General features: G+C 37.0%; 1 protein-coding gene across 1 annotated transcript; it reads right to left on the bottom strand.

The window, feature by feature from the left end:
• Nucleotides 1-2,734: 2,734 nt before the first annotated feature.
• LOC120518565 (transmembrane protein 212-like) lies at nucleotides 2,735-22,109 on the bottom strand. The gene is made up of 4 exons (XM_039741432.1): nucleotides 21,937-22,109; nucleotides 13,333-13,392; nucleotides 6,736-7,059; nucleotides 2,735-3,210 (listed from the first exon to the last, which is right to left on the bottom strand). Exons 1-4 carry the CDS (start codon nucleotides 22,093-22,095, stop codon nucleotides 3,190-3,192), a joined length of 564 nt encoding a protein of 187 aa, XP_039597366.1. The 5' UTR covers nucleotides 22,096-22,109; the 3' UTR covers nucleotides 2,735-3,189.
• Nucleotides 22,110-25,745: the final 3,636 nt, after the last annotated feature.

Here is a 25,745-nt window from a genome sequence, read left to right as displayed (position 1 = left end):
CACTACTGGTAGCATGAGGCGATACCTGGACCCTACAGAGATTGCACAGGTAGTCCAACATCTCCAGGATGGCACATCAATACGTGCAATTGCCAAAAAGTTTGCTGTGTCTCCCGGCACACTCTCAGGGGCATGGAGTAGATTCCAGGATACAGGCAGTTACTCTAGGAGAGCTGGACAGGGCTGTAGAAGGTCCTTAACCCATCAGCAGGACTGGTATCTGCTCCTTTGAGCAAGGAGGAACAGGATGAGCACTGCCAGAGCCCTACAAAATGACCTCCAGCCGGCCACTGGTGTGATGTCTCTGAGAAAACAATCAGAAACAGACTTCATGAGGGTGGTCTGAGGGCCTCACTGCCCAGCACCGTGGAGCTCGACTGGCATTTGCCATAGAATACCAAAATTGGCAGGTCCACCACTGGCACCCTGTGCTTTTCACAGATGAGAGCAGGTTCACCCTGAGCACATGTGACAGACGTGAAAGGATCTGGAGAAGCCGTGGAGAACGTTATACTACCTGTAACATCATTCAGCATGACCGGTTTGGGGTCTCATATCCATGGAGGGACGCACAGACCTCTACAGGCTAAACAACGGCACCTTGACTGCCATTAGGTATCAGGATGAAATCCTTGGACCCATTGTCAGACCCTATGCTGGTACAGTGGCTCCTGGTGCACAACAATTCCTGGCCTCATGTGGTGAGAGTATGCAGGCAGTTCCTGGAGGATGAAGGAATTGATACCATTGACTGGCCACCACACTTTCTTGACCTAAATCCAATAGAACACCTCTGGGACACTATGTTTCGGTCCATACGACACCACCAGGTTGCACCTCAGTTTATAATGCTATACTGGATAACGAGAAGGTGTTATCGCTCTGTAGTGGACACAAATCCTTTCGGTTTACTGTTGGAGGGTTTCTTTTCTAGTTTCTTGTTGAATGGTTTCTTGTTTTTGTTCAAGTCAAGCTTTGACTTCATGTGCGTCTAACGCTCTGACAGTTAAACAGGAGCGCTATGATGAGAGGTGCAAACATCTGTTGCTTTTGTGATTAAAGTTATCTATAAATTGTGTAAAAGTTTATAATATACTTTGAATTATATTTGGATGTTGTATGGTTTTTGGTATTTGTTACTGTGTATTTATTTTATATTATTTTATTTCAAATTTTAATGAAGTGTAGCATATGATCACATTTTAACATTATTTTTTCCTCAAAGTGACTGAATAGGCTACACGAAATGTTTTATTTTTTTATTAATGAAATACGTATGTGAGTGGAATGATTTGTGTTTTTAAATATACACGTTATTCTTTATTTCATGATAAGTTTGTTAATTAATGTGTCTTATTTTTACTTTATTTGCACTCTGACTAAGCCTTAGTGCTATGATGAGAGTGAGTGAATTGGCTACACGAAATGTTTCACATTTTTTTGTTTACTAAGTGCATTCTTTAAAAATGGTTGACAGAATTCTGTGGTACTGAGACATTTTTTGAGTCTTTTGTCTATTGAAGAAATTCTGAGTAGTCTTTTCTGACCAACACTCCAAATTTCGTGGAAGTGTATTCATCATTACCATCCAGACGGTGACAGTGGGTGTGTAAACTCCAGACTCACAGTTGAAATTGTAAACCTAAACTATGTACTGTGGATTCCAATGACAACTACTTTTTGTGTGAGCGCTTTTTTCACATTTGTTTTGATATAAATATTATAGAACTACATGGTTTATTTATTTATGAAGTGTTTACATTTATGAAGTATTGTTCCACACTTTATCAGAGGTTGTCTTGAGACTAACATTTAAGAGTGAAATGTATGTGTAAAAGCTGAATCTACTGTCTCCTTAATATCTCTTAAAAAATTCCAAGGCAAAATTGTCTTTGTTGGTTTTTTGAGTCTGTGCCTGTACAAGAAAACCAGTGGATATTGTGTGGCTTGAGTTAGACTTGGGATTCCTGGCCTGTATAAGCTTCCCAGCCTGGCCCTGAGTGTAATAATTATCCCAACCCAAGATTCAAGATTGCAGTATCTTCACTAATTTATGCAAAAAACGCAACATTATTTCCAAGTAATGTAGTGTGTCAATTTTTAAGCAAGACAGCAGCTATGGAGATCTTTTTTAGCATGCCAGGAGCAAAGGTGCAGATAGAGCAGTGTTTTCCGATTGTTTTTCTGTGATGACACGTTTTTGTAACACATTAAAATCCAAAGGGAAACCTCAATTCTACCAACCAGTAAAGCATTAAATCTATATACTTGCTGAACTGTTTGAAGGGGCAGAACAGGGGGTGGCAAAACAAGCAGCTCGGAGATTGACGTTCGTAGACACAGCACTTGTGTAGAGTAAATGGAAGTATAATAAAAAAAAACTGAAGTAAAGTGAAAAGTGAATGTGGCAGATGTGATGTATCTTGGAGTGGCTATGAACAATGGTCTCCACAGAACTTCTGATAAATCTTTCCCCAAGTCAGAAAGAACCAACAAGCCAAGGTAGCTTTAGCACCACCAAGACCCATCAGTAGAAAGCTACCTGAATATGAAGTCTTTAATATTACCATTAAACTTATTTCAGTTCACAAAATATGGTGACAGAGATGAGCCTTCTAATGCTAAAAAAGTCATACCAAAAAGAAGCATTACTTAAAACTATGAAAGCAATGGGTAAAGTAGGTGTTAGCGGTTGCTTCAGAATAACATGGGAGTCGAAAAGAGAAGCTGCCATTAAGTGTAGTTTACTTAAAAGTTTTTTTTGACAAATGTAAGAATACTTACATGTAATATATTTTATTACAAGGTAGATGAAACCAACACCCTAGGGACTTATGCATTTTAAGGACATATCACACAAATAAGAATCAATAATATGTTGGGTTGAACTATGTTCTCATCCAAACACTTATGACATAACATTAGGCAGTAACATGCATGACAGTCAAATATTCACACAGTGTCAGCTCATCAAACAAGATGATTGGTATCTGCCAGTCCAGTAGTGGCCCATATTTTCTTTAAATCTGTGTTTAAATCACATCTACATATATGCTTATAATATGCTGATAATATGTAGCAATGAACTTCTGAAAAGACTATTTGATGCAAAAAGCTCACAGAAAGAAAGAAATCAATGAAATAACATCCAATGGTGATTTCAGCAGCACTGGTCCACAGATAATCCAATTACCAGACCTGCATAGGTTTCTGTAGGAAAAAACAATAAATCGATCAGCAATGATAAGGACGTTTTCACAAGCATTGACATATCAACAGTGTCAATTTAATATGAAAAGTAAAACTAGACTGAAGTCTATCATAATAATATTCCATGTCTGCATGCTTACAGAACCAAGAGTAGGCCTTATGACCCAGAAATCATGCAACTTCTGCTGTCTTGCATTTGGGTGGAGTTGCATTAACACAAAATTTAGTTTGTCAACATTCATTTTTGGATCTACAGAACCAGAATGGTGCCTGCCTTTTGTTGGTGCTTTACATATTTAGCTTTGAATTAAATTGAGCTGTAATTCAGTTCAAAAAATAATAAGTGAAATGGTAAAAAAGGAAGAATTCAAGCTCATTTCTCTGCAAATCACATACAATCAGAATATAGCCAATTACTGCCAAAGTGCTTGCCAATACTCAGAGTCAGGACTGCTCATCTGGCAAGCACCAAGCAGGATCTGACTAGAAACCACAAACCTTGTATTCATGCTTAGTTACATTCTATAGTGAGCAACACTTTTTTAAAATACTGTACAGTCCTAGTCCTGCAACTAAAAATGCTGATGGTCGTAATGTCTTTATCTGCAAAATGGTGGATGTGCTTGTTAAGTTCTAACACATTTTGATCACCTGGGTGCCCTTAGCCTATTGCACACTTCACTGTCGGAACATCTGACAGACATAACTGCAATAAACCTGTGGGAAATGAGGAGGCATGTGTGTGATTTTCCTAATCATGTCTAATCAGTTGAATTAACCAGAGGTGAACTCCAAACAAGGTGTAGAAACATCTCAACGATGATCAATAAAATGGGATGCAAGTGAACCATATTTCTAGTGTCATAGAAAAAAGTCTGAGTAAAATTTTTTTAAAATCCTGTTTTTGCTTTATTATTCTGGGGTATTGAGTGTTGCTTGATGTTGGGGAAAAATGAATTTAGCTGATTTTAGCACAAGGTTGCAACGTAGCAAAATGTGTAAAAAGGGAAGCAGTCTAAATACTTTCTGAATCAAATGTATGTGAACAAAGAGAGAAGGTGCAAACTTTGCAAAAGACAGTGAATTTCACGGACATGAAGAACATAAATTGATTAAGATTACATTTTAATTTGCAGATCTCACTATGAAATTGTGCTATATCAAACAAAATTAATTTCCTCTGCGATTCAAAAGCCACCTTCTCTAAATCTATAATTTAAATATCAATTTACGACTACATTATTATCAAGGAATTAAATTTTGAAGGTTATCTTTACCTTTTGGTCTGTCAGTTTACCATAAGACTATTTCTAAAATCATGAGCCACACTGAATTCGTCAGAAAGACTTTGATCAAAGGGGGCTCCATTTTATTTAGGAATTTGGATTTTCATTTAGGAGGAGTAGGAATGGTCAGATTAAATTTAATGTTTGAAAGTTAGATTTAGCATTGCTGATGAGGGGTGGTATGGTGGTACAGTGGTTAGCTCTGCTTCCTCACAGTTTCATAGCTCTGGGTTTAACTTCTACTTCTGTCTCTATCTGTTGTGATACTGTCTTTTATATTTGATGGGTTTTCCAGTGCATACACCAATTTTTCTTGCACATTCAATAAATCCCATGCATTAGGCTAACTGGTGACCTCCGTAGATTGGTGCACAAATGTACCAAGTGTTGGACTGGCAGCCCATCCCAGGTTTATTGCCTACCTTGCATATGATGACGCCTGATTAGGCTCACTCTTCCTGACAATACTGAGTTGGAATAAGCTGGTTCAGAACACTAATGGATGAATAGATCTCCCTTTGCATGTATAGGTTATCACTGAATACACTGGATTCCAAACCATGTGGTAAACTCGCTTGTTCATTTTGATTATTTCTTGGACATTCTGTTCTGCAGTAACTGTGCTTATCTAAATATTGGGTTTGGTACCAGTGGTTCTCGCCTCTATCTTGAGACACTTGTAGCTTGGATTCCTATGATTTTGACCTTAGCCTTTGTAAATTTTGATCAAGTCTTTTGGATTCTCGGCTTTACTGTTGTTCATGAATTTCTGTCTTCTTCATTAAAATTCAACTTAGTTAAGCATTGAATTAAGAAGTTGCTGCTAATTGTATCCACTAAGTGCATATCAATGACAGAACTGTTTTTCCTGACATTTGTCTGGAAACTTCTTGAAGGCCAAGGAAACTGAACAATTTAACCAACATAAGCACTCGAAACAGCTCCAGCAAATGCACAGTACTAGTATGGGCCATTCAAGTATGGACACAAACAGAAAAGGAGAGCATATGATGACTTACTAATCATTCATTTAGTTTTTTCTAACTTCGGAGACAGTTTCTTTGATGTATTAATAATATTTATTTAGTTTTTTTTGTTAGACAGATTGATTAATTATACGATTTTATTTTTTATTGATTAACTTTTTACGTAGAGTTAATGAATATCTTAATTATATTAGCATTTTTGAATTGTTGATAAGGTTGTTTATGGCTATTGCCTTTCCAATTTGGATTTTTATTGCAAAACAATGGGACAGTGACAACATGATGAAACAAATAGCATTTACTAACTTGTAAATCGAGAAAACTGAATTAAGCTAATTTTAGAAGAATTATTGAGGAACACCTACTACCATCTGGAAAATTACCCAAGAAAATCATGTCAATGCAATATTTCTATTGTTTAAAAAGAAAGCAGGAAATGTTCCCATATATCATATTTTAGAGGGATGCCTAATACATACCTTCACATTATAATTTTGATCAATATCTGAAAACCTGAACTACATGCGTTAATATTCTCTACCCATCCATCATTTTCAAACCTTTTTAATGTAGTTTAGAGTTGAGCTTGGAATTAAGGCAAAAACTAGAAGGCTTATACATTCTGTAGTAGACCAATTTAGAATCGATTAATTACTGAATACATTAATTAATTAGAATCAACAAATTACTGAATATGCACAATTTGGGGATGTAGGAGGAAAACCAGAATACCCAGAACAACACTCACATAGGTATTCAAACTCAATCCATTACTGTACACAGTTATTTATGGTGTCCCACACGAGGTTGTTTCCTGTTAAGAAACTTTTCAAAGGACATAAATTCCAGATTTCTGTGACCCACGAGATTAGATAATGCGTGGATGAACTGAGATGTTTAAACTGAGCTCATCTAACACTATACAGGGATGGTGTCAAGTAAATATAAATAGCTTCAGTGTTATGAGTGTATGATTTGGATTAGTATCACATTTAGGGTGAGTTCCTGGAGATCTATTTCTGTAATCTCCAAACTGTCATTGTTATGACAGTAAAGTATTATCAACTTTATACAAGGACAGGCATTTGTGATGATGTGTATGTAGATTAGCCTTTATGGCAATAATTTAGGCATCAGCAGGTCAATACAACAGATCAATGACAATTGTACAAGACTGACACTGACCCATGAGTGCTAGGGACACATCAACTACATTTTCTGACCTTATTTTAAACAACAGCATGGAAACTTACATTTAGATTCCCTGCTTGATGAAGCTTCAACGTCAGGATGATCACAAAGCATAGAGAAAAACCAAACAAGACGATGCCACTGATGATATCCAGTAACTGCAGGGCAAAGTGATACCACTGATAGAATTGTGGGTCCTGACATATGTCTGGAAATGTCCCGTATGGAAAAGGAAACTGAACAGCGTAGCCAACATAAGCACTTCCAACAGCTCCAGCAAATGCATAGTAGCAGTAAGGGCCAATCAGGAGGGAGGCAATTGCAAGGGCAAACTGAACAGGAGAGCACATGGTGGTCAGGATGGCAAATGTGTAGCTCAATTCCCACTGTAAATAGGAAGAAAGACAGTTACACCAGATTTTGCCTCAGTAATTTACTTCATTCAGCATTTTATAGAAAGATATTAATAGCAGACATACTGTATTCACAGAGAAACTGACAAAAATCTTACAAATATCTTACAGCAGGTCAAGAAGACTGTGTGATAGGCTGTTGACATATTTATTATAAGCCTTTATGTTTAATCCTGGTCTTTGAAAAGTATGTCATTGGAATGTCATCCTACAAGACGTATGGGAGTTTTGTTGAAGATGATACTTTCATGACTTCATTGTAGTTCCCTAAATGTGGGAGAACTAAGACATTTCAAACTTATGGATTCTAACACCGGGTATTATGGTTTCTTCTCACCTCATAAAGATGTGTATATTAGGTAAATTTGTGTCTCTAAAATGGTCTGGTGTGAGTCAGTATGGGTGTATGAATAAGTCAGGCCTGTCATATATATATATCTGCATCATGTTCAGGTTGATTTTTCATAGAGCTAGGATTCCAGCTCCTTTATAACACTTTAAATAAAGGTATGAAAAATGAACAGTTGGATCTCATGTGCTAATGTCAACACAAACAAACATGCAAGATCATTGATTTATCCGTCTTTGAGCAGAAAATCCCTAAGAAGTCAGAAAAGTGGCCCTGATGGGAACCCTCAGTCTAATGATTTAACAGAGGAAATCATCATCAAGAAGGGAATGGCTGTATGTCCCCTGCCAGAAACACTAATCCAAACAACTAACAATAGCTAAAAAAATAGATATAAAAATCATTATTACTTAAGATGAGTTGTTGTTAACTAGTGTGCTCTCCTGGCTATTTCCTGCCATGGGGCCAATGCTTCCAGAATAGGGAGGACTCCTTGCTATTGTAACTGGTGAAACTGGGTTTTAGATTATTATGCTATTATTGCTTAACACAAGAACCCTACTATGGCAGGTGATGAAGGGTAGGCTAGGAAGAATCTGGAAATTTATATTTACCTGGCTAATCAATAATTATTGCTAGTAAATTTCCTTTCCATGCTAAGGTTTCACAAGATATTACAAAATATATTCCTCATTTTAACAATTCACTTTTTAACAGTTCACTTTTATTCACTTTTTATATAGTTAATGGAATCACTTTATAATATAGGCCCTATATTATAGGGTTTAATGGTTTTCAGTCATTCTGTGTCAAATCAATATATTTTCCAGAAATCCCACTCACTTCGGGAGAAGGGTGTCAAATATGACATGTTTTTATCTTTTCGTTAATTTCACAAGACCTTATCTCAAGAACTAAACCACTTAACAGGTTCAAATCTTGCATACTGGTACATGTATTGGTATACTAAGTAACAAAAGCAAAATGTTTGGTCCAGATAACACCACATAATAAGAGCAGACCTTCAAAAATGTAAAAAAAAAATAGTTGGCATGCTTGGCTTTGCCATGTTAAGGCTTTTAGAAAGCATACTTCTAACTGATACAAGCCTACTGAAACTTCTTCCATGTTTAGATGCCTACATGTCTTTTCCAAAGGTTATAAACAAGAAACTGCATCAGGGTTTAACCAGCAGACCACTCAAATGTAAAAAAAAATCATTTTGGATCTAATTTTCAGACCAGCTTAATGCACTGTGGGAATGTCCAGACATTTTAAAAATTATTTTTCCTCTATCCTACACGGTTCAAAAAACAAGTATTACTTTTCTTATGTAAATCTTTCATTTTTATTTTCCATTCTAAACATGGGTTAAATTCACCATTTGTCATTTAATGATAATCATCAAGTTCTTCATCACTAACTTGGGTCTAGGATTAATGGAAAAAAATAAAACACCAAAGGCACATTAAGCACAACACATGAACAACAGCTGCTTCATTTATCATTAAATACAACGGTAGTTATAATGAAATGTTAACCTCTTGGTATTAGTATATGTAATATTAATGTATTATTATAGCAGCATATAATTACACATGCCACTGCGGAAAATCATCAAATACCATATTCCTGGACCTAATAATATTGTTGAAAATGTCTTTTTGTCTGTGTCATTAGCAGGTATTGTTAAACTGTTTAATTAAAGGACTCAAAAGAAAAAATTCTGAGAGCCAAGAAGAGGATTATTGTCCTAATGACAGGAGAATCAAACATACAGAAATAACATTGGTCAAATAATAACAAGCCATTGAAGCATATTTCTTATATGAACATTGCTAAAACAGAAGTGTGAAAAACAAACATATTGTTAATAAAACAATAATCATCATTCAAAACAGGGAATAGATTTCTAAGCTATATTACTGTGACAGTAAATGATTAGCATAAGCTTTACATACATACAGCTGAAATACATAAATTATCTATATATATAAAATTCTTTTCGCGTTTGAAGTGGAAATTACGTATGACCATGCAAAACGGAAATTACGTATGACCACAGAACATATTATAATACAGGAACTAATCACTTTGTGGACGCCATTTTTATATCGTCTTTATGAATTGTTATTATTTGTGTGAGAGTTACTTTACTGATATTGAAAAGAAGTAAACACAAACACGCCGATCTATCCCATAGAAGTGCGCCCAACGTCACCCTCTCCCAGCCCTCCTTTCTGGACTCCAGTGCTGAGCCGTTAACCGCCAAGCGTGTTCTGACAGAGAAGTTTTATTTATTCATTCACGTGACTGTCGTGAAAACTGCCACATTAAAACTTATTTTTAATTGGCATTACTTGATAGTAGAAGAGATGAGGAAAACAGCTTTGCGTCTTTCTACTTTTTAACTGTGCCGAGCTGTAAACAATGTGAAGACAACACTGCCTTCAGTGGCGAGGGGTCATGAGAACAAAGTGTATGCTCGGAGGCGCAGAATGTCGGGCTGCTCTGCTGGGTCGAGAGCTTCGCAGTTTTGGGTGGCGTCCTCTCTTCTCGCAATGTTTGTGACACTTCGAGTGCCCTGTCGGCTCCTGGGAGAGTGGAAATCATTGCGAATGAGTGTGATCGGCGCCATCGAAGCAAAACTCTCTTTGTAAATTGTGCTTCACAACTACTTACTGTCCCTTAAGGTGAGTTCTGGTCACAAAAAACCCGCAACATTCAAGGTTGCTTTTGTGATGAATTCTTTTAAGAAGATGGAGGGTTTACATCTAAGAAGATGTACCGACCTCTTCATGTTAAGTTTTGGACTTGGGAATTGTTTGGACCTTCTGCCCATTAAGCATGGAAGGGCAGCGTCCACATTTCTCAGAATAATTTTTCTCTTAAATCACAGGCACGTAGTGCAAGGTTGTCAGGCAGAAATTTGCAGGATTGCATAGAAAATGTAATTTCTATACCACCAGCGGTCATGTAGCGCCTTTCACAAGGGATCTGCTACCAAGAGATGATCCAAATACATTTAAGCTGCTGTTAGTGCTACTCACCTGTTGTGTTATAGCGCCTTTAAAATGTGCTTTACCTGAAAGCACTCCAGTACTGCTCAATGTATTTTTACTTCTTACATGTTAATGTTTTACTGTTTAATAATTTATATACTACATTTTATTTTTTTCCCCTTGCACTCAGTAAGCGAAGTCACTGGGTAATCAGCTAGTAATGTTATATTTTTGTTTCAACACTTCAGATTAAACACTGTTGTCCCTTCACCTTATAAGATGGTCTATGTCACTCCTTCCAAGACTCTCCCAGATGTTCTCTGCACTCTTTCTCAGATGTGTCTTTGCTGTCAATCATATTACTGTAGTTTGTTTGTGTTACAGGTAGTCAGAGGAGTGGTGGTGTCATGGGCAGGATCCTTTGTTACATTTTTGCATCAAAGAAACAAAAGCCAGAGAATTTATGCTTGGATGATTGTACTACACGATCATGTGATGAACTGTCACCAACGTATCCACAATGAGTGATGAGCAAAATGATTTGAGCAAAGTTGAATTTGCAGCCAAACTCAAAAAATTGCAATTTCACTTACAGTGAAATTTGTACTATTGACACAAAAAGAGCAATGCTTAGTCATGTCTGGGAGCATTTCCATACATTAATTCTGCATGCATCTGCCTGTCATTTAGTAGTTAAGTAAAGATCAATAAGTGGAAAAAATAATCAATACACTTATTTTCTGTCATGTGCAGACATTCTGTTGAGCTGCCAGGCATGTTATATAATATGATCTTTCTAATTGACAGAAAAGAACTGGAAGCTCCACTTTAATCTCTTGTGCAGGAATCAAGTCACAGGAATGCACTGTGCAACTCTTTAGTGATGTTAATGACAGGCATAGTGGTGGGTGACTGATCATTTGTATTAAGCAGCAGCAGAAAAAATACAGATAAATATCTCAGTGTGAATGATCCTTTAGGAAGCAACATTCTTTTGCTGACACACACAAAAAAATAAAACCTACAAACAACTGTGTTTAGTGAGTCAGTTGTAACATTACCTACAAAATGAATTTCTGAGTCAGTTTCGTGGATTGAAAGTTGCTTGTTTCACTCATCACTTCCATGACCTACTTTAAGTTAGTGACTGGGTGATTATTAACAGAAAATCATTAAAACACAACCAAAGTCATTTAGTAACTATAAAACATTCAAGTTATTAACCGTGTTTATTTCATTCCAATTTGTTCCAATACCACAAAAATCAATGGAGTGTATTGATATATTGTAATGAATTGATTCTTGCTTCATCTGTAGATGATATTAACGCTGAGTAAGTAGCAGTATAAGTTGACATTCCTTTATTCAAATAAGCAGTTTCAGAGTAAGCTACAGAAGAGCCTATGACCAAGGGCAAGTCTGCCACAGTGCACAATCACTATTCTACTGTGGCTAAAGCAAGTGGTCCTTCCGAGGAAAGAAAACTTTCTAAAAGAGTAATGAAATGAGCAAGATCCATTGGTCAGGTGTTAGCAAACATGCCACAGCAATATGAAGATTTAAAGACTAGGTGGCATGACATTATGACGTCAAGATCTGTAAATGTCAAAATGTACTTTTTACTATTTCTGTGTTTTTTTGTGCTATTTTTCTGGTTTGCTTTAGTAGCTGTTTGATTTCTTTTGTTTTCATTATGTTCTGGTACTTAAAACATTACATGGTAAAGATATTGTTGAGCATGTCTCACAGGGTATGTTTGTGTATAATGCTAATGACATTACAGAAATTATCTTGTATAGCACACAAGAATAACACAGTTTGTGCCTTTCAAATTTGCCTTGGTCTCACAGAGGAAGATGCTGCTGTTTTAGAGAAAACATCAGGACTTTGGAACAGAAAGGGAAACAGCCAAGATCTTTGGGTGGCTGAAAAATCAGGTAAAGGATGACTTTAAAATCGCGCTCCAAAAGACCAACAACTCCTGCTACAAGGTCACTCAGTCACCACTGACCTTCTGAGATCATCCAACAGAATGTTAATTATCCATTTGCTTTTCACTTAAATATTTTAATTAAAATGTCTAATTAATGGTAAAATTCATGATCATTTTTGATTTCAGCCATTGCATCACCCACAGTAAAAATTTTGGATGGGCGGACTTTCGATATCTGCTTTACATTTATATAAATTCAAATTTATTTCAGTAATCCCTTAATGCACATATTATTTGTACTTTTTATTCAACATTTTCCATGCATCACAAATGTCTCCAAGGCAATAAATGTCAATTTGCAATAGATACTATATGCATTTTAAATTATTATTATCCAGGAGACTATACCATAAGCTTTTCCAAGTGGGACTTCATCCATATTTTCAAATAAATACTCTCATCTGCCAAAATTTTCAAAGTAAAATCTGACAGACCACTGCATGTGTTACAGACTAAAAGCAAAACTGGAATAATCAGGATTCTCTTCCCCTCAAAGGTCTTATAACTACCAGTCAGTCATCTTGCCAATCAGGTTTCTGAGAATTATTGCCGTAATTTACAAAAGGAAAGATGTAACTGACAGAGAACATATGCTTTACATTAAGGAATCCTGTGCAATACGGCCAAACACATGGATGCTGAATCAGCTACAAATTCCTGCCTCATATATGATTTATGACTTGCTTTATCTTTGTCTGCTAAAACATAATTGTATGCTGTTAAAATAGAAATTTATTAAATATTGTGGTCTTTGGGTGTTACACAATGTGTGACTGCCACTAACAACAACCTAATGAGGGCCAGCACTTGTTTATTTAGATTTTGATAGCCTTATTTTATTAAAACTGTTGCTACTGTCGTATGAACCACTTTGAGGGGAATGGCTGCTAAATATTACTTACCATTGATCTCCTGCTTCGTTCTCTGTTTGCCACCAGCACACAAACTCCAACAAAAATGGCCTGAAAAGAAATTCTACAAATTAAGAAAGAAAGTCCTTTGTTCAGAAAAATATGAAGCATTTTATTAAGTTATAAAAAACGTAAATGATAAATATTAAACTTATTCACTCAACACAAGCCCAAGTCAAAAAAAGTAGTTTACACTATTCATAATATTACTAATGGGTAATGAATTTTTTACACACATCAAAAAGATGTGTAATTAACTGGTCACTTTAAATTGGCCCTGCTTGGCCCATTGTGACTACAGTATGTGTGTGTGACTTAGCCCTGGAGCATTATGCACCACACTTCCATTTCCAGGTGAGGAAAATGGTAGATCTAAATTGAGAAAAAGCAAATATAAACTTTAAGGCGAATTGATAGGCATTTTAGGGACAAATGGAGAATAAAATTTGAAAAGAGTGGGAGTTACAAACATAGAAAATAGTCTCTAAGAGCTGCATAATGAGGTGTTTGTACAATAAAAAGGCCAATATGAGAGGATCCGAGGACTCTTTCTAGAAGGTAATTACAAGGGTTTAATTCAATTCAATTCAAACCCATAGCTCTATACAAGTATATTGTCACAAACGTGCGCATGGGAGGCAGCTAAAGGGCTTGAGTGACGGCAGTTCTGAGCTGGCAGAGTGCACTGACTCTTTTTCTCTCTTTCCTGTAGATCATTCCCGGAAGATTCCATCTGGCCCTCTTGACGTCACTTCCGGGACCGAGTCAATGGAAGGAGACCTTATCGGCTCCAGCCCCTGTGATGTCACGTCCAGGCTTGAACCAATGGCTAAAGAACATGGACCTGATCATTATGACCTCACTTCCTGTCTTCCCCTTTAAAAGCCTGTCCCTCTTCCCGAAATCCTCAGTCTTGTTTTGAACTTGTTTGTATGCACATCAGTGCTGTTTACTTTCATAAAAAACGACTTTGCAGCTAGGATACCAGATTATACGGGCGGCTGCTCCAAACCTTTATCTGAGTATGTCTCATTATTGTGACAATATATACAAATACACATTTATATACGGGGACGGGGGGGTATTGGCATTTTCTATGTCATCATTCCAACTGGCCAAAAACATTTACATTCAAGAATGGACCTCTTTACAGTGAAACAACAATTTCGGTTGAATATTGACAGTGACAGACACAGAGAAAAGAAGAAAAGGAAAAGACTGCAAAACAATTACTATAATATGCAATGATTGCTGAGAAAGAGATTTTAAGTTATATTGTCTTGAAAGAAAGATTAGGAGATGGAATAACTACAGGGGCATGCAAAAAAACACATTCAGAAAACAGGCCTGGGGTTAGATAATCAGGAACTCAATAGAATGGCCAATGAGCAAGCCACTAACACTAATAAAAAGTCAAAGTCAAAATAGAAGAGCCAAAAAAAAAATAAAAAACAGACATCAAATGCATCCTTAGAATGTTGTTTGTGGCAACACTGTGGCACTACTTTTAATTTTGGTCAGCTGATGATATAACACATAGCAATGCCACAATCATATGACTGCCAAAGGAAGGTCAGCAAAAGACGGTGCCAAACATGGCAAACAAAATAAAAAAACAATAAACAAAATGGTTTTGTGTTGAAATCACAAATACACCATTAAAATCTATTAATCATCAGAAAGGTGCAATAAAAATGACCAAAACCTGATTCAGTCTAATAGTAGAAATATGGAAGTTATAGAATATATAATGAATTTCCCCTTGGGATGAATAAAGTATCTATCTATCTATCTATCTATCTATCTATCTATCTATCTATCTATCTATCTATCTATCTATCTATCTATCTATCTATCTATCTATCTATCTAATTAATTAAAAAGTACTATGAAAAGAAACAAGACTTCAATTGTAAGAGTACATCTTGCTATAAAAGGAATCTTCACCTTGATCTACTTGTTGAGCTTAATCAGGCTTTTCTAACATCAGTAGCTAACAAACTTTGATTGAGTTCATTCACCTTATAACTAATGGCTCTGCCTCCTACCTGACTTTTATTTATGCTTGCAATATTAAGGGGGCCTGCACGTTGAGATTGCAGTGAACCCTTGGCTTAGATAAAGCATGTATAACTTTATATATAAGATTCAGGATTTTAACATCAACTCGAAATGTAACTAGAAATCCGTGAAGTGATTTAAGAACTGGAGTTATCAGGCCAAACATTTGCATTCTACTTATGATGCCTGTTGCCATGTTTTAAACTGCAGGGTAGTACATGAGTGATTCAAACAGCCTTACCATAAAGCAGTATAACAGTCGATTCCAACTGACACAAATTAATGAAGCACTGTTTCACAATTTTGCATTTTAAGAGGTCACTTTAACTTCTACGTATTTCTAAGCTGAAAAGAACAGGTCTGAGAAAAATCCAGGCCAGTGAAAGTTAAACTTCATCGAAGATTATGCTTGATATTTTGGATGGATTAAACTAAACTAAAATTCAAAACTGTTCGGTTAAAGAGTGTTCACCACCCACTAAAAGAATGAGTTTATTTTCAGAACTTAAAGATAAATAGTTATCATTCATCCATTGTTCTGCATTAATAATGCAGTTAACTCATGATTAAATAATCCAGTTTAAATAATAAATATGGCAGGGTATGAAAGTTATAATTATTTTAAAGGTGTTTTGACATTCTTGAGCCAGGCAAGAGAAGGTATGGTTGCTACATTTGATGTCAAGATGTTAGCTAAAGAATTATGAACCTGCTCTTTTTTACTGGCAGTCTGAATACAATGACCATTGAGAAGTGCTGAATTCCAGCAGAGGTAACATATATCCAGGTCGTATATTTAACACTGCAGGGCTGCTTCTTCTCTTACACCTGATGCAGCCATAAAACTCTCTGGCTCCTCATGGCCATATTAAACTCCCAATATTATGCTAAAGATATGGTGAACTATCACTCAATGTGATATATATGTGAAGTACTGTATATACAGCTTACAATATTTGAAATGTCAAATGTTGGTATGTTCTCTTGTAAAGGGTATATAAGGAGGGTACATTGGTGAATGCTGGCTGCCACTCTACTCTGTGAATAACATTTTTCATTGAAATTTGCAATGAACCTTGCATTTTTTGCATGTGGCTAATATTTGTATCCAATATTGCATATGCCCTGTTGTTCTTTCTGAATTTAGAACATAAGAAATTTGAGAGGAAATCATTCGGTCCATCTAGTCCATCTGTTTAACCAATAGCTAAGATGTACCAATTTCTGTGAAGCTCTATGAGCATGGGAAAGGGACTACATAAATAAAATGTATTGTTAAAGCGCACATGTTTATGATGTGTTTATAGGGCTGTTTCCTCACAGCTTTTGAGTGTTGGGTTCAAATTTTGGTGTGTCCTCCACACTCTGTAGAAAGCTTGAATGTTCTCCCCATTAATTTTTTTCCAAAGATTCTGGTCTTCCATCAATATTTCAGACACATTGAGGTAAGTTTAACTGCTGTGAGATCTAATTCTTTCCTGGTGTCCTGTCCAAGGATGATTTGTGCCTGCTTCCCACTGCTACCAGGATGTGCACCAGCCATGTTACCCTGGACTGCATTAAGTGGATTTGAGAAAGGCTGGATGGGTGCTATACTTTGTTATTTTTTGTTGTTTTATTATATTCCTGTTTGCTTTTAACAGTGCATTGTGATGGCAATTACTGTGAAATGTCTGTCATTGTCTAACCTGCTGAGACATGAACAGGGTCACAGGGGGTGGTGGAGCTTATCCCAGCAAGCATAGGGCATAAGGCAGAAACAACTAGAGCCAATTTATTACCACCAATCCAACTAACCTGCATGTCTTTGGACTGTACGAGGAAACCAGAGCACCCAGATGAAACCTTGTCCATGCAGGCAGGACCCAGGACATGAATCCTGGTCTCCTTACTGCAAGGCAGCAGCACTAGCACTGAACTACTGTGCCATAATTGCCTGGTTTGGGGCTGCCTCTATTCAGGCTAAGGCCAATCTGCAATGCATCATTAAAGCATATGAAAGGAGCATAGGCTGTAACTTACTGCACACTTAAGTCCTATATAAGACCAGGGTAAAGAAGAGGGCTGCAATATCATTGCTTATCCGACTCACTCAGGGCATCACCTGTTCCAAAAACCTCCTTTTAGCAAACATCTTAATGGACTGAAAGCAAAAACAACCCATCTCTTAAACAGTTTTTTCCATGTACAATAATTCTGACTAATGAGGTCTGAGCTTCAACTAAGTATTTATATATACCTGCACACTCGATGCCTGGACATTTTAATCCTACTATTTCTTTATTTTTTGTACTGCCCTTATATACTGCATCATAACTGATCATTTTATATTTCATGTTATTATATTTATCTTTTGTATTCTGTGTTGTCCTTGTATGTTGCACCATCACTATGAAGACAAATTCCCAGTATACACTGTTGTGCCTGGGCAATAAAGTGAATTCTGATTATGATTTTAGAATCTAATTCTGATTCTGAAAAGACAAATTAAATCAACTTAATTGTGCACCACCCCTTATGTTCTCTTACACTTTTAAACTTTGCTCCAAGATTAATGTTCTTTATCAGATTCAGGACGTGTTTTTTTCGAGTTTTGAAAGTCCCTAACGTCTTACTGTCTACCACACTACTTGGTAGCTTATTCCAAGTGTCTATCGTTCTTTGTGTAAAGAAAAACTTCCTAATGTTGGTGCGAAATTTACCCTTAACAATTTTCCAACTGTGTCCCCGTGTTCTTGATGAGCTCATTTTAAAATACAAGTCTCGATCCACTGTACTAATTACCTTCATAATTTTAAACACTTCAATCATGTCACCTCTTAATCTTCTTTTGCTTAAACTGTAAAGGCTCAGCTTTTTTAATCTTTCCTCATAATTCAACCCCTGTAGCCCTGGAATCAGCCTAGTCACTCTTCTCTGGACCTTTTCTAGTGCTGCTATGTCCTTTTTCCACCCTGGAGACCAAAACTGCACACAGTACTCAAGATGAGGCCTCACCAGTGCATTATAAAGGTTGAGCATAACCTCCTTGGACTTGTACTCCACAGATCATGCTATATAACCTAACATTCTGTTAGCCTTCTTAATGGCTTCTGAGCACTGTTGGGAAGTTGATAGCTTAGAGTCCAGTATGACTCCTAAATTCTTCTTATAAGGTGTACTTTTCTGACCGCTCATTGTGTATTCAAACCTAACATTTTTACTTCTTATGTGTAATACTTTATTTACTGAAATTAAATTTCATCTGCCACAAATCTGCCCAAGCCTGTATGCTATCCAAGTCCTTCTGTAATGATACAACGGATTCAAAATTATCTGCTAATCCACCTATCTTGGTATCATCTGCAAACTTAACCAGCTTGTTACTTATATTCCTATCTAAATCATTTATATGTATTAAAAATAGCAGTAGCCCTAGCACTGACCCCTGTGGAACACCACTCTTAACATCAGCCAGTTCTGATGAGGTTCCTTGCACCATCACCTTCTGCTTCCTGTGTCTGAGCTAATTCTGCACCCATCTAAAAACATCACCCTGAACTCCCACTTCTTTTAATTTGATGCCCAACCTCTCATGTGGCACCTTATCAAATGCTTTCTGAAAGTCAAGATAAAAAATATATATGCTCCACTTTGATTATATCCTTTTGTTGCCTCTTCATAGAATTCCAGCATGTTAGTAAAACACAACCTCCCTCTTCTAAACCCGTGCTGACTGTTCAGAATAACTCCTGTCCTTGCCTGGTGTTGCTCAATCTTATCTTTAATTCTAATCTCAAATTTTTATCACTAGTGTGTAGTGCTACTTCTTACAATTCAATGACATGTTTTGCTCGTGTGTTTAAGACCTGGGTATACATCATGAAGATTTGAATTGCAACTGGCCAGACAGAAACACAGCAAGGCCATATGCTTTCTAGCATGTAAATGAAAAAAATGAAGAGATAAGTTATTTGTCTCTCCTGTGCAGTGATAACCCATAGTACTGCAAGTGCCTGGCAGTGTTTTAGGGGGATGCAACCCCATTACTTAATGAGACATTACATCATATGTTTTCAGGATGGTGATATTATTGTTCCCAGTGTTTCTCCAGAATATGTCATAGCTACTCTAATAAATTGAAATCTGATGACATTGTGCCACTTACACCAGGTAGATGAGGATATTCTAATCTTGGACTATTCCAATGCCACCAACATAGAAATACTTCACTGTTGCAACAATGTGATCAGTCAGAAATGTTTTACATTGATTATCATTTAGTTTATTCTTTAAGAGAATCACTGTGCCAAAACAATATCAAGAACAGGAAATCTGCTTGGTAACAGAACAACTGTAACTTTTCACTTTGTTACAAAAGCATTTGAGTATGTGGTTCTGTTTTGATGTATCACACATGTTTTTGTCTGCTTGTACAGAGCAAGGAGAAAGAGGATCTGCTTGACCCTCAGACTTTTTTATGCACTTTTGTGCAACCTTGCATGAAAAACAACATTCCGTGCAGGGTACCAGTCCATTTTAGTTCATATTTACACACACGTAAACTTATATTATAGCAAATGTAGAGATACCAACACACAATAAACACATGTCTCTAAGAGGAGTTAAGAAAACTGGTGAACTAAAGAGTCCATTCAGATAGTGGCTGAGCCAGTATCTTCCAGGGTCTATGATTTTCAGCCTAACCATAACTGTTTATATGAAGTTGTCATCAGATCTTTCAAACTGAAATGTGCTCTTGATATTTAGACTGAAATGAACCAGGGTTGCTTGATTCAGTTGTAGTTGCCCCTTACAACTTTTATTCCAACACTGCTTTAGTCACTGTTCTTTATGAAACACCAGAAAGCGGCCAAAGTATCATCTAAAATAGTTTTAAAACTGTTTTTGTCTTTTTCAAAGGGGCAGCACAGTAATTAATACTGTCACCTGATATTTAGTTCTGAGATCTGACATCATCTTTGCAGAACAGGCATTTTCCCATTGTACCTGAATGTGTTTTTTTATGGTGCCTTTTCCTATACTGACTCAGTTTAAATGTATGTGTGAGTTTTATCTATGTTGAACTGTAACTGATTCTAGAAAAATGCCCAATAATGCCAGGACAGACTCTGGTCCTCCCATTCATTTATTTGCTGCGTCAAGTTATGCTCACTGAGTTGATTCAAGGAGGAAACACACAAAATGCCATATAAATGCTCTTGACGTAAAGTGTGTTGCAGTTTTCCCTGTAATTATTGCACATCATTTCTTTTGTCCGGGACAGCCAAATGGCATTTATGCATGAACTGCTCTTAGATACCTTTGGAGGTCCTTTCAATATATATTAATAAAGTAGAAACCACAACTCATTAACTACAGTTTTTATTTTTATTATATTCATGATTGTCACCATTTATTGTAACTGCATTTTCTCTGTAAAGAACTCGGGATTCGTCCTTCCATTTATTGAATTCATTTAATCAAATTGAAAATCTGGGAGGCTGCAGCCACATACTCAGTTACAGTGGGGCAAATTTAGATTTGTTATGGAGCCTGACATGGTGTATTTAGGATATATGAGGAAAATGTGGACTACTCAGAGAAAAATTCACATAGAAATGGGGAGAATATGCAAGCTCCTCATAGACTTAGGTCTAAGATGGGGTTTGAATCTAGCATCCTGGAACTGTGAGCCACTGTGCCACCTACTGAATATAATGCTGTTTGTTTTAATAAACAATTGTACTAAAAGGTGTTACACATTATTGACAAATACTTACAAAACTGATTCAATAAATATGGGTCCCCCATGAACAATAAATTGCTAATAATTAAATAAATGTACATATATGTGTGAGTGGCCCCTGATATGGACTGGCACCCTGCTCAGGTATTGTTATGGCTTTGTATCCAATGTTGCCATGATAGGCTCCAACTCCCTCGTGACACTGAATAGGATAAAGCAGGTTTAAAAATAATATGTTATGATATAAATAAATAATAAAGTAAAGCCGCTTTCACTGTGATCCTTACACCAGAGCACACTATGCAAGCTGTGCATCACAATTTAGCATTCCAACAGCAGGCAGAATTAGCAACTTATTCAAAGAGGCACTTTTGAAGACTGGAACTGGATTTAAAATAGCTGATTTGTTTCTTTCTGCAAATATTACTGCATTTTATATTTTATCTTTTCCTTGCTATAACCATCAATGCTTTGTTAATTAAAACAAATGATTACAAACTAAAAATACTGCAGTCCAAATCCTTAGCTGCTAGGCCACATTTCAGAGGAGTGATTAGATTGCAAAGTATAGAAGGATTTCTCCTTGGACCCCAGAAGTTTTAATTACCTTAAATGTTGTACATATCTGAATAAGCTTCATTTCTCTAAAAACACCAACACTTATTTTTAAGAAACACAGTTTGTCTGATACAACATTCAGCATTCGTTAAAGAAAGTCATGTTCTGTTCTCTTCTACATATAACGCAAAATAAACATAAGGCTAAATATATTAATATAAGATCACTGTGGTGAAACTGTATCCTACCAAAACTCCATTCCAAAGCGGAGCAGCTATTCGGACACTCCAGCCAATAAACCAAGGCTTGTAGGAAAAGACAGGAAAAAAGGCAATAACTCCTGAACAGAAACTGAGCACTCCAAAGGAAAGCAGAGTGCCTCCAATACATCGGTACATCTCCCCCATTGTGAAATGAGAAGCCCTCGAGCTGTGCAATGCTAGCTAAATGCCATTTGTCCCAACTATGTGTCAGACTCCACTTCCTTGGGAACAGTTGTTAGAACACACTCTGGTTTTGTGCGCACTCAGATTCTGATAACAAGAATAAACTTGGTTGTCTTTGTTTGCCAACATGCACTGCTCGTGTCCAGTGATCTGCTGCATTCTTCAGTGTATTGTTTCCAGTATCCAGCAGCATGCCTAATTGCCTAGATAAAGTATAGCTTTCAGATTACCGAACCTGTGAGCTTTGTAGAAGGCAGAATAAAATCATGTTTTGAAGAATTACAACTGGGAAAAGGCACTTGGAAAGATATGGCAGATATATTATGAGTGCCAAAGGGTGGAAATGCCTTGCTTGGTTTGAGTTTACAGTAAATTGGCAGCTTGATAAGCTTTGGTGTGGCTTGCTATCATGGCCATGTCATAATACTTCAAGTGAACTTTATTCTCATTACTATTCTCATTATTATTACATTATAAACATTAACAGTTTTATCCAAATTCAACTTTTGATTTTTGACTCAGAGATTCATGGTCATTTTTACAATTTTCCAGGATTAAACTTTGTGGTAGTCTTACAGTCAGGTCTGAAAAGTCCTGGTACCATTCTAGCTGGGTTTCCTCCAGTGGCCACTGCTCTGAAAACCATGCAACAGCTGGCTATCCACATGACCTTTTAGATGGTCTGATCTCTTTATCAGTTTAGATTCATGAAAATAACTTCCCCGTGTTGTTCAACCTTTGGGCTCATTCTTGAGAAAACAACACTAACTAACAATGAAATTACACTATTCCAACAAAATTCTTCTGACAGAGCACCAAATAGGTTTGCACCATCATATCTTTCCAGCCATCCCCTAGACTTGGTTTGTTTAAAGAAGGTCTTCTATTTATTAGACTTTGAAGTTTGTGTGTGATGTGGCTTTCTCCGTTTCCTCAAAAACCTTTGAAATGTTAAATTATTTCTTAAAAACAGAATTACAAATTATATGTCCTATGTGTAATTGTTACTAACTTTATTTTATATTAGCCACGGTACCTGTCAAAGACAGTGCCATGTAAGTTCATCTGTGGATCATCCTAAGGGCTCCTCTAAGGTATGTGGTACCATCCTGGGTCGCAAGGTTGTGCTGTTCCTAACCATGTCCTCTCCATTTACTCCAGCAACACTGAGACTATGTCACCTGTGGGCACACGACTCTGGCCCTTTTGCTTTTTCCACTTTATATTGCACGGTCAGGAGTAGGAGGTGTTACTCTGTGAACAGAGCTCAACCTTACCTGAACTTGATCTAAGCCCAACCGAGCTATTTTGTTGTTATTATTTTGTTGACTTTGCACCTGTGGGCTCCTGTGTTTTCAAGACGTAAATGGGAATGAGAGATTTCATGCCCCAACATTTCATTGTCTGGGACTTGGAGGTCATTATTCATTCATAACAGATAACAGAATAATTAAAAAATATTTGCTATCTCTTGCCCTACGTGTACCTTCAGTGCCTCTCCTCTGTATTTGCATGTGTGAATGTCTCTTTACCGGTGCTCCCTTTCTCATTCCTGTAAAGCCTTCTTCTCAGACTGCCATTATTTTTGAGGCACTTTTCTCACCTCTTGTCCAGTTTCATACTTACTGTCTTTGAAAGCGACTCTCTTAGCATGCCTCATTCACCTTTATTCCTTCTTTTGCATTCTAAACGGACTAATCACACCAAAGCCAAACTGACCAATCAAATTGCTCAGGAGGACGGGACACACAGACCTTAGTGTTTTATTATATACTAGATATATTCCTTACTTGCTCTATCACCTCTCAAACCTTATTTTTTAGAGGGCACATTATACATACATTATTATCATTATTATTTTTACTACCTGAAGACCAAATCATAACTGTCTAATCTTTTAATATTTATTTAACATCAAACCACATAATTTATCTCTTTTCATGTCAGGACCCAGTCACATTTATATCAACCCTGTAAACTGTGTGAAGTGCAGCTCTTCTAATCTACTCTGTCTTCTTTTTAAAGACATCTCTGTGACTGTACAGAAGATCCCCAGTGTTTACAAGCGTCAATTGTGCATACTGCATGTATTGTTTTAGATTTTATTGCTACCTGTAATGTGCTGGCCTCTGTCCAGAGCTGGTTTCTGCCTTGTACAAGATGTTGCTGGGATTAGCTCCAGTGCAATGCAACCCTGAATTAGATCAATAAGCCTTGACAATATTATGCTTTGTTTTCATTTCTGTAACAATGCCAATTGCTTGGAATTTGATTTAGTTAAACTTATACAAACAAAGAACTAAGGACCACATTAACCCTTCTTCACTAATAAACCACAAACACTTTTAGATATATTGTATTTATGAAATTATTGCAGAAGACTCTTTGGGTCAAGATGTTCATATATCTCCACTCCTGGAGGGAGAGGCAGTTTTCTCAATGCTTCCATTTGTGGCCTGAAGGGGGAGCTCCAGCTCCCCAAACACGACATAAACAGACACAAGGCACAAGTCCAGCACAAACAAAGGCTTTTAGTCTGTTGTGGGAAACTCTTCACTTAAATATTTTCCACAGACCAAAGCACAGTACAACAATAAAGCACAGTAAAGCCAACACTGCAACCCTTTGTCTTCTCTCTCTGGCTTTTCTCTGTGTCTGTGTCTCTCTTCATCTTCTGCCTCCACTCCTCCTCCAGCAAGTATTGTCCCTCTTCCTCCAGACTCTGTGTCCTGGAGCAGCAGCAGTTGACTCCTTTATCCTGCAACTGGGAATACTTCTGGTGGCCTGTCAGCATGGTCCACAAACACTTCCAGGTGAGGTGGAAGCCCAACAAATTAGGACTCTGCAGCCCCTGTAGCACACCCTGGCAGCATTCACAGAACCCAACAGGGCTGTGCCGAACTCCAACTCCCATGAAGCACTGTGGGAATCACAGGAACCATTGCCCCCCCAGGGGGGCAGCCATCTAGTGATCCGGGGGAGATAATGCTCTATGTCTGTTCTCTCCTCTGTCCATAGGCGTCTTGGCCAGATAAGAGCCCTGGCCATCTGCCACACTTTACACATCAGGGATTCGATTATACATTTATTTTCAGCCTGAAGTTCGTACTCTTAAATGAAATCTGAAATGTTTAGAATTCTAACTGCTAAACAGAAATGATTTTGGAAAATAACTTCGAGCAATGCACTAGCTAGAATGGCTTATGGCTTTATGTGCTATAAATAGAACACAAAGGAAACACATAAAAAGAATTGGGTTTCCTATGCTGGAAAAAAAAAACAGTTTAATTGCCATTGAAAGCCTGGGTGACTGTCAAAAGAATACAAAGAAGATTTTTAACCTCAAAGGAGTGACTTTCTTCACTGCTGGTTAATACCTAATGATGACTTAAAAAAGAAGTTTTAAAGATGGTGAACAGGAAATTGCTGAGTAAAGGTTCTTTTTCTGGGTAATTGTTTTCCTTTCTGAGAACAAAGACATGACACACACATCTTGGAAATACAGAACACAAAAAAACAGAATTTTGATTAATGAAAAATGATCCAGTTTTTGCCTTGCAGAAACAAATAAACATAGCAGCCACTAATTGCTTGAATAATTTGTTTAATAT

This window comes from Polypterus senegalus, chromosome 1 (assembly GCF_016835505.1).
Source record: "Polypterus senegalus isolate Bchr_013 chromosome 1, ASM1683550v1, whole genome shotgun sequence".
Taxonomy (NCBI): Eukaryota; Metazoa; Chordata; class Cladistia; order Polypteriformes; family Polypteridae; genus Polypterus; species Polypterus senegalus.
The sequence above is the reverse complement of the archived record's forward strand: the minus strand, read 5'-3'. Positions and strand labels throughout refer to the sequence as shown.

Coding starts and splice junctions, on each gene's coding strand:
- LOC120518565 (XM_039741432.1), bottom strand. CDS start 22,095: ATGGGGGAGATGTACCGATGTATTGGAGGCACTCTGCTTTCCTTTGGA. Junction 13,393..21,936: donor CGCTTTGGAATGGAGTTTTG/GTAGGATACAGT, acceptor ATTTCTTTTCAG/GCCATTTTTGTTGGAGTTTG. Junction 7,060..13,332: donor AACGAAGCAGGAGATCAATG/GTAAGTAATATT, acceptor TCCTATTTACAG/TGGGAATTGAGCTACACATT.